The 24,307-nt window shown below is 37.8% G+C and overlaps 1 protein-coding gene across 1 annotated transcript; it reads right to left on the reverse strand.

Moving 5' to 3' along the window:
* Window positions 1-8,585: 8,585 nt before the first annotated feature.
* On the reverse strand, window positions 8,586-9,530 carry LOC112785931 (uncharacterized). Its single transcript, XM_025829355.1, has 4 exons — window positions 9,331-9,530; window positions 9,037-9,242; window positions 8,822-8,939; window positions 8,586-8,718 (listed from the first exon to the last, which is right to left on the reverse strand). Exons 1-4 carry the CDS (start codon window positions 9,528-9,530, stop codon window positions 8,586-8,588), a joined length of 657 nt encoding a protein of 218 aa, XP_025685140.1.
* Window positions 9,531-24,307: the final 14,777 nt, after the last annotated feature.

Consider the following 24,307-nt stretch of genomic DNA (forward strand, 5'->3'; position numbering starts at 1 on the left):
AGATTTCTTTCTTGAAGCATGTGATGGGATTTTGTCCTTATGCTATGCTTTCCTTTGTCTTGTCTTTTTCATTGAAGATTCTTTGACCTCCTAGTCATCACAACAAGACAACATACATTAGTCTTATCCAACCGTAGCAAGAGTGTTCTTTTTAGTAATACTATGTGAACCATCAATTCTTATCTCATTTGAACCGTGACACTCTCTTTGGAGGACACCAAACTTAATGTTTGGTAATGTATAAAGAAAATGACTCTCTTCCTCCAATTAGTGAAGTTCAAATGTTAAATGTTCATGAAAATTGTTTTCATTACACTTTCTTTTTCTCTTTTTTTTTTCCATCATGAAGGATCAATTGTATCCCTAAATCGGTGCATCAAGGTTTGGTGAACACCAAACTTGTTTCTTGTCAAAGGGTACATCACAATCAAAGCCTTCATTACCGGAAAAGAATTTTTTTCATTTATAAGATTTTGAAAAACAACAATTGTATGATTATTGATGCATGAGTTTCTACTTTTCATGAAGCTATGTGGACACCAAACTTAGTGTTTGGCCATATGCTTTATCAAGACATTTTAAGCATGTGAAACAAAATTCTTTGTAACATTGGTTTAGTGTGCTTGGAGGTACACCAAACTTAGTATATGTTTCATAACAGTGCATGCAGTCAATGGACATGTTCATGAAAAGAGAAAAGAATTCATGCTCAAATGATCATAACTTATTGAATTTAAAATGACATGAATCTTAAAGCATGGGTTGCCTCCCATGGAGCGCTCTTTTATTGTCACTAGCTTGACATTGGGAGCTTTCTTTTATGGTGGTTGGTGCTTGTAGGGCCTCAATTTGTCTCCCCTGACCGTGATCCTCTTCTTTGTTCTCTGGTGTTCAATTTCAGCATGTTCTAATGATAGTATGTTGCTGACAGTGTAGTAATCCTCGGTTTGTTGATTTGCCCCCAGCTGTTGATATATCAGTTGCACTTTGTCACCTTTGGAAAGCTCCTCTGTTGGAATCTTTCTGTTCTTCCAGCCCCTTTTTGCTTTGTTTCTGCGCTTCATCTTTCCTTTTTTTGATCTTTCTTTTCTGGCTGTAGGCTTTCCTTGGGGACCTCTCTTCTCAGTGACCAGTACTCTAATATCCTCTTGGGCTTCTTCATCAGTCTGCACAATCCTTAGCATTGGGATGTTGCTGTGACTTTCCTGGTCATTTTTCATATAGTCTTTCTTCTCCTTGCTAAATTGTGCCTCTGGTAATACCTTAAGAGTGACACTCTGGTCATGCATCCTTAGAGTTAATTCCCCTTTCTCTACGTCTATGATAGCTCTAGTAGTGGCCAAGAATGGCCTTCCCAGTATAACAGAGTCACCATCATCATCGTTTGATTCTAGAACCACAAAATCAGCAGGGTATATAAAACTGTCCACCTTGACCAAAAGATTTTCAATTACACCCCTGGGGTATACCATTGACTTGTCTACCAGCTCCAGAGACATTTGTACTGGTTTGACCTCCTCTATATGCAGCTTTTTCACCAAGGAGGATGGTATTAAGTTAATACTTGCTCCGAGATCGCACATTGCTTTAGTGATGGTCAATTCCCCAATGGTGCAAGGCAACAGGAAGCTCCCTGGGTCCTCAAGCTTGGGAGGAAACCCCTTTTGAATCAAGGCCCTGCATTCCTCAGTAATCATTATGGTTTCTTTCTCATCCCAGCTTCTTTTCTTGTTGATAAGATCCTTCAAAAACTTGGAATATAGAGGCATTTGCTCAAGTGCTTTAGCCAAGGGAATATTGATTTCCAGCTTCTTAAAAATCTCAAGGAATTTGTGAAAATGCTGGTCTTTAACCTCCTTGTTGAACCTCTGGGGATATGGCAGTGGAGTTGTGATGCTTTTTCCTATTTGCTGCTGCCCCTGAGCTACTTCCTTTGAGCTATGTGGCTGGTTGTCCTTCTCTTCAGTGCCTTTGTTTGGCATCACAACTTGCTCCTTAGCCTCATCTGCCTTTGTTTGCTTCTCATCCTCCGTTGATTCTTTGATGTTCTCTGCTTGCTGCTTTGTAGTGTCATTGTTGCTTATCAATGTTCTCCCACTCCTTAATTGTATTGCCTTGCATTCCTCCTTGGGATTTGAAATTGTGTCACTAGGTAGTGAGTTTGAAGGTCTCTCAATAGATACTTGCTTGGAGAGTTGCCCCATCTGTCTCTCTAGGCTCTTCAGGGAGGCTTCCTGATTCTTGGTTACCATTTCCTGGTGTTTCAACATTTTGTCTATCATGGCCTCCAAGTGAGTGATTCTTTGGGCTTCAGGTGATACTTGAGGTGGGTTATGAGATGTGGGTGGTGGATGGTAGGCATTTTGGTTGGTGGGTTGGTTATTAGATTGGTATTGGTTGAGGTTGGGGTAGTTGTTTTGAGGTTTTCTGTAGGGGTTTTGGTTAGTTTGCTGCTGGTTGTGGTTTTGGTTGCTTCTTGGGTTGTGTTGGTTTGAGTTCCTCTACCATGGTTGTTGGTTTTGGGTATGGTTATCTCCCCATCTGAGGTTTGGGTGGTTTTTCCAGGATGGATTGTATGTATCACCATACACTTCATTTGGTCCTTGGTTGTGCATATACTGTACTTGCTCTTGTTGTTGTTCTTCTTGAGTTTCTTCACTCTGTCCCCATGTGGTTGATGGTTGGCTAGTGTTAACTGCTGCAACTTGGAGACTATCAATCCTCTTGGTCATTTGCTCAAATTGTTGTTGAATTTGCTGCTGCATTAATTTGTTTTGAGCCAGGATTGAATCCACTCCTTCTAGCTCCATTACTCCTCTCCTTTGTGATGGTTGGCGGCCTCTTTGATGAGCAAAGAAATATTGGTTGTTGGACACCATATCAATGAGTTCTTGAGCCTCTTCTGCAGTTTTCATGAGTTGCAAGGAACCTCCAGCTAAATGATCCAAAGCTTCCTGGGATTTCAGTGTTAAGCCTTCATAGAAGTTTTGAAGCTTCTCCCACTCATTAAACATAGCAGGGGGACATTTCCTGATCAGAGCCTTGTACCTCTCCCATGCCTCATAGATGGGTTTGGCCTCCATTTGTGTAAATGTTTGTACCTCAGCTTTTAACCTTATAATCCTCTGAGGTGGATAAAATTTGGCAAGAAACTTAGTTACCAAATCATCCCAGTTGTTAATGCTGTCCCTTGGAAACGATTCCAACTATTGAGTGGCCTTGTCCCTGAGAGAAAATGGGAATAGCATCAGTTTGTAACTGTCAGGGGGCACTCCATTAGTTTTGACAGTGTTGCATATCCTCAAGAAAGTGGACAAATGTTGGTGTGGGTCCTCAAGTGGTCCTCCACCAAAAGAGCAGTTGTTCTGAACCAAAGTGATGAGTTGTGGCTTGAGTTCAAAATTGTTAGCATTGACATTTGGAGCCAAGATGCTGCTCCCACAATGTCTAGGATTTGCAAAGGTATAGGAAGCCAAAACTCTCCTCTGGGGTGGGTTGCCATTGTTGTTGTCTTCTCCACCTGGTGGATTGGTTAAATGTTCCTCCATCTCTTGGAATTCTTCGTCTGATTCCTCTTCTCCGACAATATTTTTCCCTCTTTCGGCTCTTCTTAACCTCCTGAGAGTTCTTTCGTCTTGTTCATGAAAATTGGGTATGGTTCTTCTTGTACCTGACATACAAGCAGAACATAAGAAACGCACAGAATCAGTGGCACTTCAATCTATTGCTAGAATGAAGTTCCAATTAGCTTAAGCAAAAATTCAAACAGTTAGTGGGTTAGTCAAAATTAGAGAAAAATAACGAAAAAGTGCTTGATCTAGATCACCACCTCACTTAATCATTGTCAATCTAATCAATCCCCGGCAATGGCGCCAAAAACTTGATGAGTATTTTGGTGAAAAATAAATTTCTCCCAAAACACACAAATCTAACCGGCAAGTGTACCGGGTCGTATCAAGTAATAAAAACTCACGGGAGTGAGGTCGATCCCACAGGGATTGAAGGATTGAGCAATTTTAGCTTAGTGGTTAATTTAGTCAAGCGAATCAAGATTTGGTTGAGTGTTTTATGATTTGCAGAATTTAAATTGCATGAAATTAAAGAGAGCAGGAAATTAAATCGCTGAATCTTAAAGAACAAGAAATTAAATGGCAGAAACTTAGAATGCAAGAAATGTAAATTGCGGAATCTTAAAGTGCAAGAAATGTAAATGGCTCGAAATGTAAAGGGGATTAGGAGTTGGATTTGCAGAAATTAAACAAAGAAAAGTAACTTGCATCAAACAAAAGAGTAAAAGAAGGTTTGGGTTGAATCGGATCTTGAAGCAGTAAAGTAAATGAACATTAAAAGCAAGAAACAAAATGTAAATTAGGAATTCAGATCTCAGGGCCCAGAGACTAGAAAACCAAGTCTAGATCTCAATGCCTTCCTAGATCCAACAAGAACAATTGCAAGGGAATTGTAAATTGCAAGGAAAGTAGATGAGAAGCAAGTAACAGAAACGGAAATTCAATTGCAGTAAATGAACAGAGAGATCGAAGGATGAGATTGAAACAGAATTCCTTCAATTCTTCAACCCAAGATCCAAGACAAGTGTAATTGAAATTGAAAGCAATAAAACTGAGAGGAAGAGAAGTGAATTCTCCTTCCCCAAGACAAAGAAATTAAAGATCACTCAATATCCAAAGCTCTCCGAAAACTATTATGAAAATTCCAAAAGAAAGCTCTCCGAAGAACTTGAATTCTATCCTATTTATACACTTTCTTCAAATGATCTTCAAGCCTTGAGTTGGGCCTTTTCTCTTGGTGGAATTGGGTTGAAAGAGGCCATGGTTGATTGCTCTTGAAGTTTGGAGAAGAACCAAAGTGAACCAATTGAACCGGTTTTGAGGTTAGCAAAAGTTGGACTAAAAGTTTGAGCCAAAGTTAGGGGTCTAACTTTGGCTCCAACTTTTCATAGCAGCCCACAAAACTTGCTGGTATGAACGTTGGTGCCAACGTTAGGGGTCTAACTTTGACCCTAACGTTGGCCTTGCCTAGTGCTTGTGGCGCCAACGTTAGCCTCCAAGTTAGGGGGCTAACGTTGGCGCAAACTTTTGCTCCTTTCCCTTGTATGTTCATGTGCCAACGTTAGCCTCAAAGTTAGGGGGCTAACGTTGGCGCAAACTTTTGGTGCCCAGGGGAGAAATTCATGTGCCAACGTTAGCCTCAAAGTTAGGGGGCTAACGTTGGCGCAAACTTTTGGAGCCCAGGGGAGAATTTTCAAGTTCCAACGTTAGCCTCCAAGTTAGGGGGCTAACGTTGGAGCTAACTTTTCAACCAAAAGTTTGTGCAAAAGTTTGATGCTAACTTTAGGTCCAGCTTTTGCTTCCTGGTTCAATTTCACTTATTCCATTGTCCTCTCTTCACTCCTAGCCATTCCTTCTTGCTTCAACCCTTCTCCAAGCTTTCTTCACCTATAATTAATCAACCAAACACATCAAAGCTATGCTCAAAATCATGAGATATTCATTCTTTCACAATATGCAACAAATATAGCCTAAAACCTCATGAAATGGCATGAATTCATATATGGTTGATCAATCAAGGGAAACATGAAAATCTACTCAATTAGCTTGCTTGTAGCTCAAGAAAGTGCATAGTTCTAATGAAAACAAAAGAAAAAGACTAGTTAAAATAGGCTAGGATGACTTGTCATCACTTACATGATACCTTTCAAAATCATCCCATTGCTCATAAACCTGCCATGACTTAAATTTTCAGAGGTTAATGTTGTTCAATATGGATGTGCAGCTTTTTTAATTTCCAAAAATTTCTTTATATTCATAGTTTTCCCATTGCTCATAGCTTTTTCCCTTGCTTACTTAGATGATACCTTTCAATGCTTTCTCATTGCTCATAAACTTGCCATGACTTAAATTTTCAGAGGCCAATGTTGTTTAATATAGATGTGCAGCTTTATTAATTTCTAAAAATTTCTTTCTATTCATAGCTTTCCCATTGTTCATAGCTTTTTCCCTTGCATACTTAGATGATACCTTTCAATGCTTTTCTATTGTTCACAAACCTGTCATGACTTAAATTTTCAGATACCAATGTTGTTTAATATTTATTAATTTATCTTTTTCAATTTGTATGAGATTGGAAGCTTTTATCCATCTTATGGTAAGAGTCATTCCATTGAAACCGAAAACACTAAAATAAATGAACAACCTATGTATATACATAAAGCTTTTCATGAGATGCCATGATTATATAAAGCTTTTAACTGAATAGGTATAAGTGTTCATGACCCATGTCTATAGCTTATTTTTTAATAGACACCCAATACACATAGACACGTTAGACCATTTTATCTCATTGTTTTATTCTGCTATGGTGATAGTCCACAAAAGGATACTAATTTGTCGTAATCTTTATATGCAATCACTTCATTGGACTGCTTATTAGTATACATTGAAGTTTGAATAGCAAAATCAACCCACTTTGACCCTTGCTTAATTCGAGATTTAATACCTGGAAACTTTGGAAATTACTTGATTGATATAAAGACTTTATCTTTGCTCACAGCAATCCAATTATTGCATCTAATACTGAAGTAGAATAATATTTCGTGGTTGACCTTAATAATTAAACGTATGGACCTCATACAACGTCTCATTATAGTTTTTGTATTAAGTTTATCCAATTATTGAAATGTTTAGGCCTTAAAAATTTAAAATATTTTTAATAAATTTAAACCTTAGCAATTTGTGGTAGCCGACGTGGAAGTTACGTCAAACTTACATGAGCATGTATATTTTTTTTTACCAAATATGTGTTTCCATGCTTGCACGATAATTTAATTGATAAAATATTTGATCTTAGCTCATATCTTTCTCTCTGCTCAAATCGAGGATACCATTCGTAGCTTTCCCACATGTGTACTACTTTAGATGCCTATGTTGTCTCACATGGATACCAACTTAGACTGAAACATGCCAACTAACCATACGCTGTCTCGTGCATATCTAAACTGTTTTATGAATGACTATGAAATTACTGGTTTGGACTTACATCCATAAACATTTCTATCTTGCATTGATGACCCTTTTAGTGTTCTCTACCTGAAAATGACTTACCTTCACAATTGAAGTGTGGATTTTGACACACTTTATTGTTTATGAGTTGTAGCATATATATAAGCACTTGTTTTGAGTCCTCCTATTAAAATAAAATCTGCCATGTTCTTCTATCAACTTCAATCGTCTCTAAACCAATGAAGCACAAATGGGTCTTGTCTTGATATGAATGTAAATTGTAGTGTTTAAGTCTTGAACTAAGTCATCTTACTCATTGCCTTCTAGACAGACGTTGTGAATATGAAGTGGTAAAATTGAGATTCATTTTGTTTTCTAATACTACAACCAATGGATTTCACTTCTCTATAATATTTACTTCTCCTAATCTGACCAGATATAGACCATAGTTACAAAAAGAATGCTTTGGTTAGCTGTTTATTATATGCAAAATTGCATTTAAAAAACCTATTTCTATTATAGTGTTTGATAGCTTCAATAATTATGTTCCATATTATTCATTTAGCTGATCTTTTGAATTATTTTGATCACCGTGAATAATTTTTTGCCATAACAATTTGTAACCTTACATCAAAATATTCTCATAAAATATCATTAACTTACAAAATATAAATCTAGAATATTACAACCATATATATCATAGGGTACTATTCTCATATCTAATCTTTATATTTGATTTGGTCTCAAATATCTTCTCCTTATCACAACCAAATAAGGAGAACAAAAAACATATCTAAGTAGCATAAAACATAAGTAAAACAATTTAGTTATTCCCATCATTAAGCTGGGACCTCAATTTCTTTGCACCCTTGCGGTTAAACTTATTAGTGGACAGCTGCTCTTCATCCTCTAAGTTGTTAACATTGATTAATCCAGGTTTTGAACTGCCGACAGCTCTCTTATTTGGTGTTTTGAACTTGAGGCTTGAGATACATTCTTCCATAGAATCCTTTACATAAGCAACCATAAAAACAAAATAAACAATTAGCTTACATCACCACCTAAGCTGCATGTACTTAATCTTTAACAAAAAAAGACACATCTATGTAGTGTACTAACTACTCACCAAAGTAAGTTCAAGATCATTATCACTGATGATAGCCACAACATTACTTGACACGTCAATTGAGTTGCTGCAGTCAGCCTCCTATGGGAATTTAAACCCTAATGGAAATTAGATATTATACTCAATAGTCAAACAACATTGTATAAAAATCTATTCTATAACTATAACATGAGACTACACACATACATGGACATGAGCAGATTGATTAGAGGGCATATTTATTGGGAGGTTCTTGAGGATAATATCCTCATCATCACAAACTCTCATCACGGTGTAAACTGGATCATATTGCTTTATATTAGCAGATTTAACATTAATCTTGAAAAGCACCTTCTTATCCATCATATTATTAAGAGATGGTGGATAATCATCATCTCCAACTGCATACAAAACCTCACACCTAGCCATAATTAGTTCTAAACATTTACTTTAATGTTACATCAAACAATCACACTTACATCCTCGAGAATGATTTTGTCTGCTTGCTTCCCACACAACTGAGTTGTCTCCCTATCCCACAAAAGCAGGTTGATGCTACCTGATCCATCATAAACCATTACTTCAACCTTGTACCTAATATATGATGAGACATGGAAAAATTGGTTAATATTATATTGCAGTTATACATACACTATTTCAATAGATATAGTATATTGACTTATGTATTGTTCACAACCTTATTGCGGCTGCTCCATGTGTGTGGCCACACTTCCCACATTCATACCGATCACCAATGGGGGTTTCAACCTTCTTAGGACACCTCCTACATGCTTTATAAAACCAATCATTTTTTCCTGCATTTATTGAAATAATTTCCCCAGCAATTCATATGGGACCTTCCTGCAATGATTTTAAAACAGTAAAATAATATTTAGATAGTGTCGTAGTTACTTTTCACACTAACATAAATGGTTTCAACTATCTTTGAAAATGTTCCATCGAAATAACTAAAACATAACACCTCAACAGAGTTTAGTGCATCCTCGATAGTGTTTACACTGACAGATCTACGGTTAAACTCATCATTTGCAGACCACGCAGCCGGAAAGGACACCTGGCTAATCTTAGCTGAGCTCGATGGACCACCACTGAGTAATCTATATATAACAAATTAGATCCCACACATGAAGGCTCAGTTCATCCAATCTTAAAAGATGATACATTAATTTTATAAATTACACTAACATGCATCTAAAACTATCAATTTCTTTTAGTGTTGGGTTTATGTGAACTTTGGAGATATCAAAATTGCTCTGAACCAAAGTTTTATCATTCCACCTTGTTGCTTTGAAATATTGAAGGACCACAATAAGTGGCTCAACTCTCCCATCATCAAGATGTGGAAGAATGTGGTCCACCAACTGACCAAACAATGTGCAACTCATTTTGTTATTCCTGAGAATAAAATAGCAAATGAAAGAAGTCTGTTCGTTATGTTATGAGAAAATCGATATCAAATCAATACATTCATGGTCGCACAATACATACTGACGTGGAGGAAATTGGCGAGTTAAGAAATTATTATAAGAGATACGTTGCAACTACAGTTCTTAACCAACCAGAAATCCGCTTATCAATTTAGAGGGGTTGTCACAAAATTTAAATTAAAATACTGGGAGTTTGAATCCCAGGTCGTCTCCCAACGAGTTACAGAAAAGTGTGCTATTTTATTAATCAGATATTTTCAAAAATTGATTTGAGTTGAATAACAGGAAATTAAATTAGAGAATTTGTGTAATTTTAAATAAAAACCTTGACTGGGAATAGATTAGTCAGAAGCCCTATTCTTGTTGAAGTACTCTCAAGATTAATTGATAATTGAGGGTTGTTCTGTTTAGTTATCCCTTACTAGGTATGGGAAAGTCAAGCAAGTTGGAAAGCTATTTCTATTCACAAGTTCCAATCCGCTCAATTGAAAAGGATTGGTGTCAGTGACTAGAGGGCAATCCAACAATAAACCCAATTACAATTTTTCTTTTAAGCATTCCAACTTAAGGTCTTCCCTTCAATCAACTCCCATCCAAGTTATGGAACTACTCGCTCATTATAAATGTAGAATTCATAACATAGGAAAGGGAAATATAGAAAGACATGATAAATAATAATCAAGGGATCAATTAAAAATAAAAATAGTCCTTATATTAATAAATTCTAAAAATAATCCAATAATATTTCTGAGTAAACAAAGGACATGGAAGAATAAGAGACAGGTAAAGAAAACAAACTAGAATGACGAAACCTCACTGAGGTAATAACTCTTCTCGATATCCCAATACAAAAAGCAATAAAAATAAAATCCTAAGAACTATGAATGTGTAGAGAGAAAACCTAGAGGAGGAGTAAAAACTAGATCTAAAACTGAGAATTGTCTGTAATGAATTGTTCTCCTTCATTTTTCCATGTTCCTTGGCTCTAGTCTGCTTTTTTGGGCCGAAAATTGGGTCAAAACAGGGCCCAAAATCACCCCCAGCGAATTCTACAGATTCTGCAGATCGCGCATGTCACGCGATCGCGTCATTCATGCGGACGCGTCATTCGGCGTTTTGCCTTGCCACGCGTGTGCGTCGTCCACGCCTCCGCGTCACTTGTGCAGTTCCAATCCGCGCGGTCGCGTGAGCCATGCGTCCGCGTCACTGCGGTTTCCTCTATGTCGCGTGGTCGCGTGAGCCATGCGTCCGCGTCACTTCTCGCTGGTCATCTCCTCAATTTCTTGTGTTCCTTCCATTTTTGCAAGCTTCCTTTCCAATCTCCAAGTCATTCATGCCCTATAAAGCTTGAAACACTTAACACACAGATCACGACATCTAATGGAATGAAGGAGAATTAAAATACCTAATTAAAAGTCTTTAGGAAGCAAATATTCAATCATATAATAATTTTAGGAAGGAAATATAAATGCATGCCAATCATATGAATAAGTGGGTAAAGAATTGATAAAACCATACAATTAAGCACAATATAAACCATAAAATAGTGGTTTATCAACCTCCCCACACTTAAACATTAGCATGTCCTCATGCTTAGTTGAAGGAGATAAAATAAATGAGTAGGAACATGTAAAACTCATGTAATGCAATGCAACCTATATATATGAATGCAACTATATGATTCTTGTCTACTTGATAGGTTCTTCAAGACAATCAGAAATCAAACTCCACTAATTCAATTCTTATACAGTAAGAACAGATAAAAATGCAAGAAGGTAGCTCATGAAAGCAGGGAACATAGAATTTTAAGCATTGAACCCTCACTGATGTTGTATGTACACTCTAATCTCTCTAGTGTATAGGGTAATCACTCTATCCTTCTCTAATCATGCTTTCTATTTTTTTTGTTCTTCACCTAACCAATCAACAACAATTAATATATCAATGCAAACATCATGAGGTCTTTTCAAGGTTGTAATAGGGCCAAGGTAAGGGTAAGGATACATATATGGCTAAGTAAGCTTATGAATCGAATTTTTAATTAACCCAAGCTTTAACCCAACATATATATATTCTATATAACTTAAGATTCACACCTAGCTACCCAAAATTTCTCTTTAACATTCCATACTTATGTATCAACTTTTATTTTAATTTTATCATATATGCATTGATCCCTGAATTTAAACTTAGCATTGGGGTAATTTTGTCCCCTTATTTATTTATTGAATATTTTTGGATTTTTTTTAACATAAACATAAAAATAACATAGATTATCAATGCACATAGATTTTTAATTCTTATAGTTTCACACGAGTAGGTACCTAAATTCCCGTTATATTATCATGACACATTCCCTTATTATCTTTTGTTCCCACAATTTCCCATACTTAATTAACACACACAATTCTATCTTAAGCTAACCAAAGATTCAATTGGGGTATAAAATTATTTTTCCGCTTAAGGCTAGTAATGTGATAAAATACAAAATAAATGGGATTTAAAGGCTCAAAGTGGTTAACAAAGGTAATTGAAAGGGTAGGCTTAATTTGGATAAGTGAGTTTAAACAAGTAATGGCCTCAATCATATGCAAACATATAAATATATTAAACATTGGACATATAGGATGAAACAAAATGTAGATTACAATCATATAGAAGTAAACACACAAGAATAAAATAATTATGGTTAAATAATGTAACTATGCATTTGGGCTCAAATCTGACAGGTTGTGTATTCTTTAGCCCAAAAATCATGTTCCAAATACAACTTCAAGCAAATTTTAACATAAAAATTTTGATTAAAATTAGTGAAATTTTGTTCTAAATATAGGGTCTTAGAAGAAACTTATTGTCTTTTCAATCAAGTAGAACATGCATGCAACTAATCTATTACTATGTAATTTATCCTATTCTACAAAAGAAAAACTAGCTAAATATCCTAATATATTGGTGTTAGGGAAGAGAAATTACCTCCGGAAGTCAGGTACTGACCGACCTCCCCACACTTAAGGCTTTGCACCATCCTTGGTGCCATCTATCAGGAACAAAGGTGGGCTGGTGGCAGTATCTCCACAGTCGAGACCGTCATGGCACCCTGTGCTGGTAAAGGAAGTGGAGTCCGGGGTGTCTGAGTCCTTGAATTTTCCCATAATCATCTCCTTAAGGTATGTGAATCGGCGCTTGTTACGGCGCTCTCTTAGCTTAGCTTTCTGTTCCTGACGATCCAACTTTTCAAGTATCTGATGGAGCAGTTGGGTTGTTGTAGGTGCTTGTGGTGCGGAAGGAGGAATGTCCTCAGCCGGTTCGGTAGGATGGCTAGTAGTGGCTGCTGGAAGTCTAATATATTTTTCGTTAGGGACGTACTGATCATCCCGTGGAAGCATGGCTTTGGTGTCTCCAGCTCTGTAGGAGACTCCGGCTGTGGAGACGAGATTTGAGACCAAGGCGGGAAAAGGTAAGTTGCCCGCAATCTGTACGTGTCCCATGGCATTCCGGATGTGTCTTGGTAGGTTCAGAGGCTGGTCTGTAAGGATGCACCATAGTAGAACGGCCATGTCTGCAGTGAAGGAGGATTCGTGAGTGCTCGGAAAGATGTAATGGGACATGATCTGTGCCCACACATGAGCCTCCAAGGTAAGTGCTGAAGCTGATATTCCCTTAGGACGGGAACGGTGGTATCCGTAGATCCATCTGTTGCCAGGTAGTGCGATAACTCTGAGAACGGCGTCCCAGTCAAATTGGTACATCTGGCACTTGAGTGAGGCTTCTTGAAAGGCGTCCAATCCTTCTAGAGCAGGGGGAAGATCTAGAGCTTGTTGAATGGCCTCTTCTGTAATGGGGACTTGCTTCTGCCGTACATAGACAGACTGCAGGGTTGGCAGGTGGAAATTAGAGTAGAACTCAACTACCCAAGAAAGATTAACCTGCCTTGGCTGTCTCTGGAGGAAACCCCATTGTCTTCGTTCAATTTGCGGGTCAACAAAGGTAGCAATATTGGGCGGGAGGATAAGAAGGTATTCGTCGTTGTAGCTCCGTTCTGCCAGGATAAGGAACATCTGCTCACAGTAGCGATTGGGAAATCGCGCAGTGTCCTTTGTTGGGAAGGCTTTCTATTTTGAAGAGAGGAACTTTTACGTGGTCTAGAATTCAGAATAAATTCCCGTTGCAAGTATAGCTTCTAAACCAACAAAAGTCCTTTCTTACAAACGTTTTGGTTGTCACAAGTAACAAACCCCTGATAAAATTGATAACCGAAGTATTTAAACCTCGGGTCGTCTTCTCAAGGAATTGCAGGGAAGTGTTCTTATTATTGGTTATGAGTTTTGTAAATTGGGGGTTTTAAAGGTAAGGAACAAGTAATTTAAATGACAAATAAAATAAATAAATAACTGTAAAATAAACTCTTGGCAAGGTATGAAAATTAGAAGTCCTATCCTAGTTAATTTTGATTCCTCAGGTCCTAGTCTTTCCTTGGGAAAGGCTAGAGTTATTGGAACTCAAATTAATTCTTGAAGAATTCCAATTTTCAGTCAACAATGAGTTTGATAACTTAAGTGTATCCAATGACTCAACCAAAGCCAAAAGGGAAAAATCCAAATTATTTATATCATAAATAAAAGAGAGCAATCATAAATCTGAAATACCTCAAATTGCATTAAGCAAAGAAAATCAATCTAAACATAAAGAATTCATAAGTTAAATTAATAAAATAAATAAAAGGAACATTGAACCTGAGAAGAAGTTGAAATCCTAAATCCTTTAAGAGAAATCCTAATCCTAAATCCTAAGAGATAGGAGAGAACCTCTCTCTCTAAAAACTACATCTAAATCCTAAAATTGTGTATTATCAGCTATAGGAGTGGAGTCATGCTTAATGTGCTCAAGGCGACTCAAGTGGTCTGCCACTAGATTCTGGTTACCACTCCTATCCTTAATTTCTAAATCAAATTCTTGTAGTAGCAGTATCCAACGTATAAGCCTTGGTTTGGATTCCTTTTTAGCTAATAGATACTTTAGAGCTGCGTGGTCTGAGTACACTACTACTTTCGTACCAAGTAAATAGGCTCGGAATTTAGCCAGAGCAAAAACAATAGCAAGAAGCTCTTTCTCAGTAGTAGTATAATTAGACTGAGCGGCATCTAAAGTTTTAGATGTATAAGCAATCACAAAGGGGTCCTTACCTTCACGCTGAGCCAGTGCTGCACCTACTGCATGGTTGGAGGCATTGCACATTATTTCAAATGGTTGGCTCCAGTCTGGTCCTCTCACAATTGGAGCTTGAGTCAGGGCGGTCTTCAGCTTATCAAATGCTTGTTTGCAATCCTCACTGAACTCGAACTCAATATCTTTCTGCAGTAGTCTGGATAAGGGAAGTGCCACCTTACTAAAGTCCTTAATGAATCTCATGTAAAAACTTGTATGGCCAAGAAACGAACGGACTTCCCTCACAGAGGAGGGGTAAGGTAAACTAGAAATAACATCCACCTTTGCTGGATCTATAGAAATGCCAGTATTAGACACAACATGTCCTAGTACAATCCCTTGTTTAACCATAAAGTGACATTTTTCAAAATTCAATATAAGGTTTGTACTGACACATCTATCTAACACTCTAGATAAACTATCCAAGCAAAGATTGAAGGAATCACCATATACACTAAAGTCATCCATAAAAACCTCCATACAGTCCTCAATAAGATCAGAGAAAAGACTCATCATGCACCTTTGGAAAGTAGTTGGTGCATTGCACAAGCCAAAGGGCATTCTCTTATAAGCATAAGTTCCAAAAGGACATGTAAAAGTGGTCTTTTCCTGATCTTCAGGAGCTATATGAATCTGGAAATAGCCTGTGTAACCATCTAAGAAACAATAGTGTGATTTACCTGACAGGCAATCCAGCATTTGATCAATGAATAGAAGATGATAGTGATCCTTACGAGTGGCCTGGTTGAGGCGTCTGTAATCAATGCAGACCCTCCAGGCGTTCTGAACTCTGGTTGCCATGAGCTCTCCATGCTCATTCTTCACTGTAGTGACTCCAGACTTCTTGGGCACCACTTGTACTAGGCTTACCCATTCACTGTCTGAGATGGGGTAGATGATATCTGCCTCTAGTAGTCTGGTCACTTCCTTCTTGACAACCTCTAAGATAGTGGGGTTCAGTCTTCTCTGGGGTTGACGGACAGGCTTTGCTCCCTCTTCTAAGAATATTCTGTGCTCACAAACTCGAGGGTTGATGCCTAATATATCTGCCAAACTCCAACCAAGTGCCTTTTTATGCCTCCTCAGCACACTAAGTAGCTGCTCTTCTTGTTGAGAAGTGAGTTCCCTTGCAATGATAACTGGAAACTTCTGCTTGTCCTCAAGGTAAGCATATTTGAGGTGTGGAGGGAGGGGTTTCAATTCTAACTTCTGCTCATGGTCAGGCTCTGGGTTGTCTGGAGCTGGTAACAATGGTAAAGCACTGTCATTGTCCTCAGAAAGTGTCCCTACACTCGGACCTTGTCCTATGTACTTCTCTTCAAATTCCTCCTGGTGAATTTCAGCCACGGTTTCATCTATGATGTCACACTGGAGGATAGAATGATCCTCCAGAGGATGCTTCATAGCTCCATTCAGATTGAAGATTACTACTCGGCCATCTATCTCAAAAGAGTATGTTCCTGAAAAAGCATCCAATTTGAACTTTGAGGTTTTCAGGAATGGTCTTCCGAGCAGGATTGATGATGGCTCCTCTGAGTCATTTTGGGGCATCTCCAGGATATAAAAATCAATGGGGAGGGTGAGCCCCTTAATGCCCACTAATACATATTCAGCAACTCCAGCCACTGTAATAATGCTTTTATCTGCTGACACAAAACGAGCTGCCGACCTTTTTAAGAGAGGGAACCTCAAATTATCATATATAGACAAAGGCATTATACTAACACATGCTCCTAAATCACACATGCAGTCAGAAAATATCACACCACCAATAATACAATTAACCATACATGGACCTGGATCACTACACTTTTCAGGTATACCTCCCATTAAAGCAGATATAGAACTACCTAAAGGAATAGTTTCTAATTCATTAATTTTGTCTTTATGTATACATAAATCTTTTAGAAACTTTACGTACTTAGGTACCTGTTGAATAACATCAAAAGGGGAACAGTTACCTCAACCTTTTTGAATATTTCTACCATTTTGGGATCGGGTTCCAACTGCTTCATGGCCTTCCTTGCAATTTGTGGAAATGGAATAGGGATGGCGTCCTTCACAGCTTCAGCGTCCTTTGGTTCTTCCTGTGGTTGAACTTCTTCTTCTTCTTTAACCATGTCCTGTATGTCCTCTTCCTCTTCAACATCTTCTACTTCTACTACCTCTTCAGGTGAGGCGTGTTCTGGTGGGTTTGGCTCCTCCTGATTCCTCTCCTGCAGTGTAGTTCTGGACCTTAGGGTGATGGCATTAATAACACCCTTTGGATTAGGTAATGGTTGAGAGGGGATTCCACTGGAGCTCAAAGGCTGGTTATTGGAGTTATTCATTGATCCAATCTGTGAGATAAGAGCTTGCAAGGTAGAGTTCAGACCATTTAGAGTAGAATTAAGGTTATTTTCCATGGTCTGTTGTCTCTGATCAATAGATTGTAGTAACTCATCATTAGAAGATGAAGAGGGGTAAGTGATCTGAGAGGTCTGCTGTTGGTTGTGCTGTGATCCTTGGGATTACCTCAGGTGAGGTGCTCTGTAAGGCTGGTTCTGGTTCTGCTGCCTGTTGTTGTTATTATTCCACCTCTAATTTCCCTGATTGTCTCTGCCTCCTCTGTTATTGTTGTCCCTCCAATTCTGGTTAGAATTATCTCTCCAATTCTGGTTAGAGTTGTCCTGCCATCCATGGCTGTAACTGCCACCTTGATTGTACCCTTGGTTGGGACGGTCATAGAAGTTATGAGTGGCTGCCACGGTGTTATCTTCCTGCTGGAGCTGCGGACATTCATCAGTATAATGGCTATAATCAGCACAGATTCCGCAAACTCTCTGTGGGACTAACTGTTGGCTTTGCTGTGGTGGATACCAAAACAACATCAAGGTCCATACCAAATCTTTCTCAACCACTTCAACTCTTCAAGCAAATAAACCATTTAATACTCTCCTCATCCAACTCTAAATTCAATCTATCATCACATCCAATTTCCTTAATACCACCATTCCAATCCTCAACAACCATAACAATCTCATCATTCAATATCTCAATTTATCAACTCCTAAACAATCATCTCCACTTACCAACAACATCAATATGCATTCATAATCATCAACCATATCACAAACCTCTATCGACAACAATAAGTCTCACATTCATCATCAACCTTCTTAATAATTAAAATACCAATAATCATCATCAAATATATAATCATTAATATTCTTTATTCCAAACCACCACAATATTTTACATTAACTCTTTACCTTAAATTTCCATAATCCTCATTATCCATCAATATAACTAATCACCATAAATACTCATCAATACCCATAATTCCCAACAATCACCATCAACCACACTAATCCAATATAACCAACAATTACATCAAATCACATATAATTATTTATGCACCAACATTATTCAATCCTATCTTAGGGTCAACTAGCCTAAGTGTCCAGAAACATTACATATTACATAAAGGAAACCGAAACCATACCTTGGCCGATTCCCAAACGCTTCAAACACCAAAACGAAACCACCAAACATGATCCAAAGCCTCAACCAACTCCAACAAACACCAAGGCTGAAACTAACACACATATATCACCAAAATCAAAATCTAAGATACATAAAACAACTAAACACAAGAGTTTAGTGAAATATTACCTTATCCAACGTGAGTAAGGGTAAAATCCATCAATTACCCACTACTAGAGATCACCTAAACAAGCAAAACCAAATCTACTAAAAAACTAAACCCAAAAATGAACAGAACCTAGGGCATGAAACTGGAGCGTGAAGAGAGGGATTTTACCAGATTTCTTTAGATAGAAAGGAAGAGCTCCTCGAGAGCTTCGCGTGGCCATAAACGGTTCGTCAATAGGAGGTTCGTAGCTCAAGTTATCGCGAGTTGAAGTGGGGAGTGAATAGTGTTTTCTTCTTCCTCTTCTCCCCTCTCAATCTGATGTGTGTGTGTTTATGAGATGAGAGTTCATTAATGAACCCTTATATATGTTGGACTTGGGACCAACTTGTGCCCGGTCCAACCCGTTAGCATTTGTAGCCCGTTTGACCCAACTTTGGGCCAAACCTTTAACACTAACGCCCGGTTTTCTATTTCTAATAATTTTTCTAAGGTTTTCGACTGTTCTCACTTTTTCTCGCACAGAATCGGGCAGACTTAAACCAGTTTGACCGGTTCAACTGCCAGTTCGCAGTTTTTTACGGTTTTTCGTAGAAAACACATTTTCTGACTCAGAAAGACCTACTGAGTCCAAAAATCATATTTAAATCCCCAAATTTTCATCCCAACTTTTCAGAACCTAATTTGGGGATTTAAATTATTTTATTCATGAAAACTCTGGTTCTTACATCCTCCCCTCCTTAAAAGATTTTCGCCCTCGAAAATCCGAACTACACGATGTAATATATATATATATGCCTATATATATATATATATATATACTATCCACAAAGCGTCCTACTTCAACATTGCCAAACTAACAAGTTGTAAAAGCATTTCGTTCACCACCAACCCAACGCGTCGACGTTCTCTCTCGTCTTTCGCTGCATCACTCTGATTATCATCACTAGGATTCCGAAAGATTTCTTTAAATCAAATACCGATTTTGTAACATTTTTCAAAACCTTTAAAACAAGTTCAGTCTAAATGAGTCCATTGTTAAAATCCTATCAACAGTCAAAACCTTCCATTCGTAAATCAATCACTTTGAAATACGATTTTTCTTAAATTCATTAAAATCCTTAAATCGGAACCTTTCAATTTGAATCCCTTTTTAATAAATCAAATTTGCAAACCAAAATCATGAGTTAACAAAATCTTAGGACTCACTTTCCCCTTTTAAATAATATCATTTGACCAAAAGTTCCAGTTCTAGTTTCAAAACCAATCATTCAAACCAGAGTTTCCAAACCAAGTTTAAAAATCAATCTAAGCTTTAAAACTTTTTCAACACAAATGACGATAGTTTATACTATGAAGATAAGTTAAGATCTGGTAAATCGGCTTCGTAATTACCTCAACCCTGTTGTTGTTGTGATCCATCCGCCCCACATGTTCCTCGATGTGGACAATCTCTAACCAAATGTCCCGGTGAGCCACACTTGTAACATAGTTTCTTACCCAACTGGAATGGCCTATTCGGGTGGTAGTTCCCACACTCCTGACATTTCATATCAGAGGAGTAAGCTCTTGACCGCTTCCCTTCACCATATTTCTTGAAGTTTTGTCCCATTGGTCCAAGGAAATCGTCGGGTTCCCTACTAGTGTCTCCTCCATGAGTATCCCTTGACGAGGCTACCGTCCTTGTGTATTCCTTAACCACTCTTGCCTTGTTCACCAGATCGGAGAAAATCCAAATCTCCATAGGAGCCACAGCAGTCATGATGTCGCCCTTCAAGCCACCTTGATACTCGACACACTTCCAACTTTCATAGGTCTCCGGGGCACCCTGACATACCCTAGAAAACCTACAGAGTTCCTCAAACTTGCTTGTGTAGTCCGCCACGGATAGGGAACCTTGCTTTAGCTGCATCAATTCCATCTCCTTTGCTTCCCTTGCAGACTCAGGGTAGTACTTCTTGTAGAAGGCCGTTCGGAATACTTCCCAAGGAACCTCGGCATTTTGAAGTTGTAGTAAGCAGCATTCTACTTGCCACCAATGCTGACCCTCTTCCAGAAGCTGATAAGCAGCAAACTCCATGTATTGGTTGTTCGGGACATGTTGTGCTTGCAGTGCGGGCTCCATAGCTTGGAACCAATTATCTGCTTCCGTAGGATTAGTTGAACCTCAAAAACTTGGAGGATGAACCTTAAGAAAAGTCGCCAAAGTCATCAGAGTACCTCCCATGTTATTTCCATTTCCCCCAACATTGCCATTCGCATTTCCCTCACCATTTCCGTTTTCATTTCCCGCCGGTTGGCCTAACCTCTGCACCGCTTGCAGAGTTGCAGCAGCATTCGCCTCCATGGTGTTCGCAAGATTCGCCATTGTCACCATGAACTCGGCATGGTTATCGGCCGGTTGCTCGTTTCTACTCTCTTATCGTGAACGTGTACGACCTCGTCCGCGAGTAGCCATTAGGGTTCCTGTCTACACCAACCAATCGATATCAAGGTGATCAGTCTCAATATCAAAAGCCTAGTGCTTCCATTATCCCAAATAGGTACTCACAAACAAGCATGCTATACAATATCAAGTAGATAACCTAATAGCATCAAAGAAAAAGACACACAGAGTATGCAACGAAGCACAATGAGTCCATCCCTCAGGCTCACGAGGACGAATTGCTCTGATACCACTAAATGTAACACCCCAATTAACCCAAGCCTTACCTCTAGCCATAAAGCAAGGGTTAACCAAAGGTTATGACAATTCTAAGGCTTATACATATTTATATAGAAAGAATAATATAATCTAGAAGCCCGATGAAGGAATAAAGCTCAAAGTTAGGGTATGAAAATCGTAAAACGCATAAATAGAGAAACTAACTTAAAGCACAAGAAATAGATACAATTTATATCAAAATATCATAGTATAATGTCATAAGGATCTAGCCATGACTCGTGGAGTTTAAGCCGGCTAGCCATATATGCCGACAATTAGAAGACTGTAGTTCAAAAGGGCTTATACAAGTTTTGTTCCCTCAAATAAAAGCTTCTAGGCAAAACAAAATACAAAAGTGAGAGTAAAAGTTAAAATAACTAAGATGACAACAAAATAGAATAAGATCCTCCGCTCTGCTACTGATGAGCGGATAATTTATACCCTTTTTGGCATTGTTTTTACATAGTTTTTAGTATGTTTTTGTTACTTTTTATTATATTTTTATTAGTTTTAATGCAAAATCACATTTCTGGACTTTACTATGAGTTTGTGTATTTTTCTATAATTTCAGGTATTTTCTGGCTGAAATTGAGGGACCTGAGCAAAAATTTAATTCAGAGTCTGAGAAAGGACTGCAGATGCTGTTGGATTCTGACCCTTCTGCACTCGAAGTGGATTTTCTGGAGCTACAGAAGCCCAATTGGTGCACTCTTGATTGTGTTGGAACGTAGACATCTTGGGATTTCTAGAAATATATAATAGCCCATACTTTGCCCGAGATTTAATGGCCAAAACTGGCGTCTAAATGCCCACCAGAGACCCTTTTCTAGCGTAAAACGACAAAAACTGGCACCAGAACTGGAGTTAAACACCCAAATTGGCATCCAAGCTGGCGTTTAACTCTAGAAATGGCCTATGCACGTGTAAAGCTCAATGCTCAGCCTAAGCACACACCAAGTGGGCTCCGGAAGTGGATTTCTGCACTAACTGCACTTAGTTACTTATTTTCTGTAATTCCTAGTAACTAGTTTAGTATAAATAGCACTTTTTACTATTGTATTCATATGTTTTTGAAACCCTCTTTTCACTTTTATGTTACATTTGGGAGGCTGGCCATTTGGCCATGCCTAGACCTTATTTTCTTATGTATTTTCTACGGTGGAGTTTCTACACCTCATAGATTAAGGTGCGGAGCTCTGCTGTTCTTCATGAATTAATGCAAGTACTATTGTTTCTCTTTCAATTCACGCTTACTTCTTCTCCAAGATATACTCTTGTACTTAATTCAGTCAGAATGAAGGGGTGACCCGTGACAATCACCCACTATCTTCGTTACTCGCTTAGCCAAGATTCGCATGCCTGACAACCACAAGCGGTCTACATGATGTTCAACGTAGTCATTTGACAACAGTCAGAGTATATTCTCTTGGGTCTCTAATCCACGGACCGAGTCCGGAGGTTAGAACCTTCGTGGTATAAGCTAGAACCAATTGGCAGCATTCTTGAGATCCGGAAAGTCTAAACCTTGTCTGTCGTATTCCGAGTAGGATCTGGGAAGGGATGACTGTGACGAGCTTCAAACTTGCAAATGTTGGGCGCAGTGACAGTGTGCAAAAGGATAGAGAGATCCTATTCCGATGCTAGCGAGAACCGATAGATGATTAGCCATGCGGTAGCTGTACCTGGTATTTTTCATCCGAGAGGATCTTACAGCTTGCCATGGAAGGGAGCACGCATAATTGGATGAAGACAATAGGAAAGCAGAGGTTCAGAAGCAACAAAGCATCTCCAAACGCTTATCTGAATTTCCCACCAATGAATCACATAAGTATCTTTATTTTATTTTATGTTTTATTTATCTTTTAATTATCAAAACCTCATAACCATTTGAATCCGCCTGACTGAGATTTACAAGATGACCATAGACAATCTCCGTGGGATCGACCCTTACTCACGTAAGGTATTACTTGGACGACCCAGTGCTCTTGCTGGTTAGTTGTATCGGAGTTGTGAAAAGTGTAATCACAATTTCGTGCACCAAGTTTTTGGCGCCGCTGCCGGGAATTGTTCGAGTTTGAACAAATGACGATTCATCTTTTTTCTTAGATTGGGTAATTTTATTTTATGTTTAAGCTTTTTATTTTTTATTTTTGAAAAATTTTTTTTTATAGTTTTCGAAAAATTCAAAAATTTTTAAGAATGAATTCTAGAGCTTCATGAGATATGTTGAAGCCTAGCTGGCTATTAAGCCATGTCTAATCTTTTGGACCGAGGCTTTAGACTTTCCATTGTAGAAAGGACATGTCTGTATTTGTTCTACTAAATCTTGGCTGGCCATTTGGCCATGTCTAATTCTTTGGGACCGAAGCTTTAGACTAACATTGCACGAATCTTGGAATTCTTATTAAAATTTTTGAAATTCTTTATTTTATTTTTCTAAAATAATTTCAAAAAATATGCAAAATTTTAATGAAATCATAAAAACCAAAAAAAAAAAAATTTTGTGTTTCTTGTTTGAGTCTAGTGTCAAATTTTAAGTTTGGTGTCAACTGCAAGTTTTTAATTTTTTTTAGATTTTCGAAAATTCATGCATTGTGTTCCTCTTTGATTTTCAAGTTGTTCTTGATGATTTTCCTTGTTTGATCTTTGATTTTTCTTATTTTGTGTCTTTTCTTGTTTTTCATATGCATTTTCGAATTATTGGTGTCTAAAGTTTGAAAATTTCTAAGTTTGGTGTCTTGCATTTGTTTCTTTCCTTAAAAATTTTCAAAAATATGTTCTTGATGTTCATCATGATCTTCAAAGTGTTCTTGGTATTCATCTTGACATTCAAAGTATTCTTGCATGCATTATTTGTTTTGATCTTAAATTCTTATGTCTTGTGTCTTTTTGTTGTTTTTCTCTTTCTTCATTAATTCAAAAAAATAAAAATAAAAAATGATATCTTTCCCTTATTTCACTCATAAATTTCGAAATTTTGGGTTGACTTAGTAAAAAAATTTTCAAAATTTAGTTGTTTCTTGTTAGTCAAGTCAAAATTTCAATTTAAAAACCTTATCTTTTCAAATCTTTTTCAAAAATCAAATCTTTTTCATTTTTCTTTCATGTTTTTCGAAAATATTTTTTTAATTAATTTTCGAAATCTTTCTCTTGATTTTATTTCATAATTTTCGAAATTATTGCTAACATTTAATG

Source organism: Arachis hypogaea, chromosome 20, assembly GCF_003086295.3.
Source record: "Arachis hypogaea cultivar Tifrunner chromosome 20, arahy.Tifrunner.gnm2.J5K5, whole genome shotgun sequence".
NCBI lineage: Eukaryota > Viridiplantae > Streptophyta > Magnoliopsida > Fabales > Fabaceae > Arachis > Arachis hypogaea.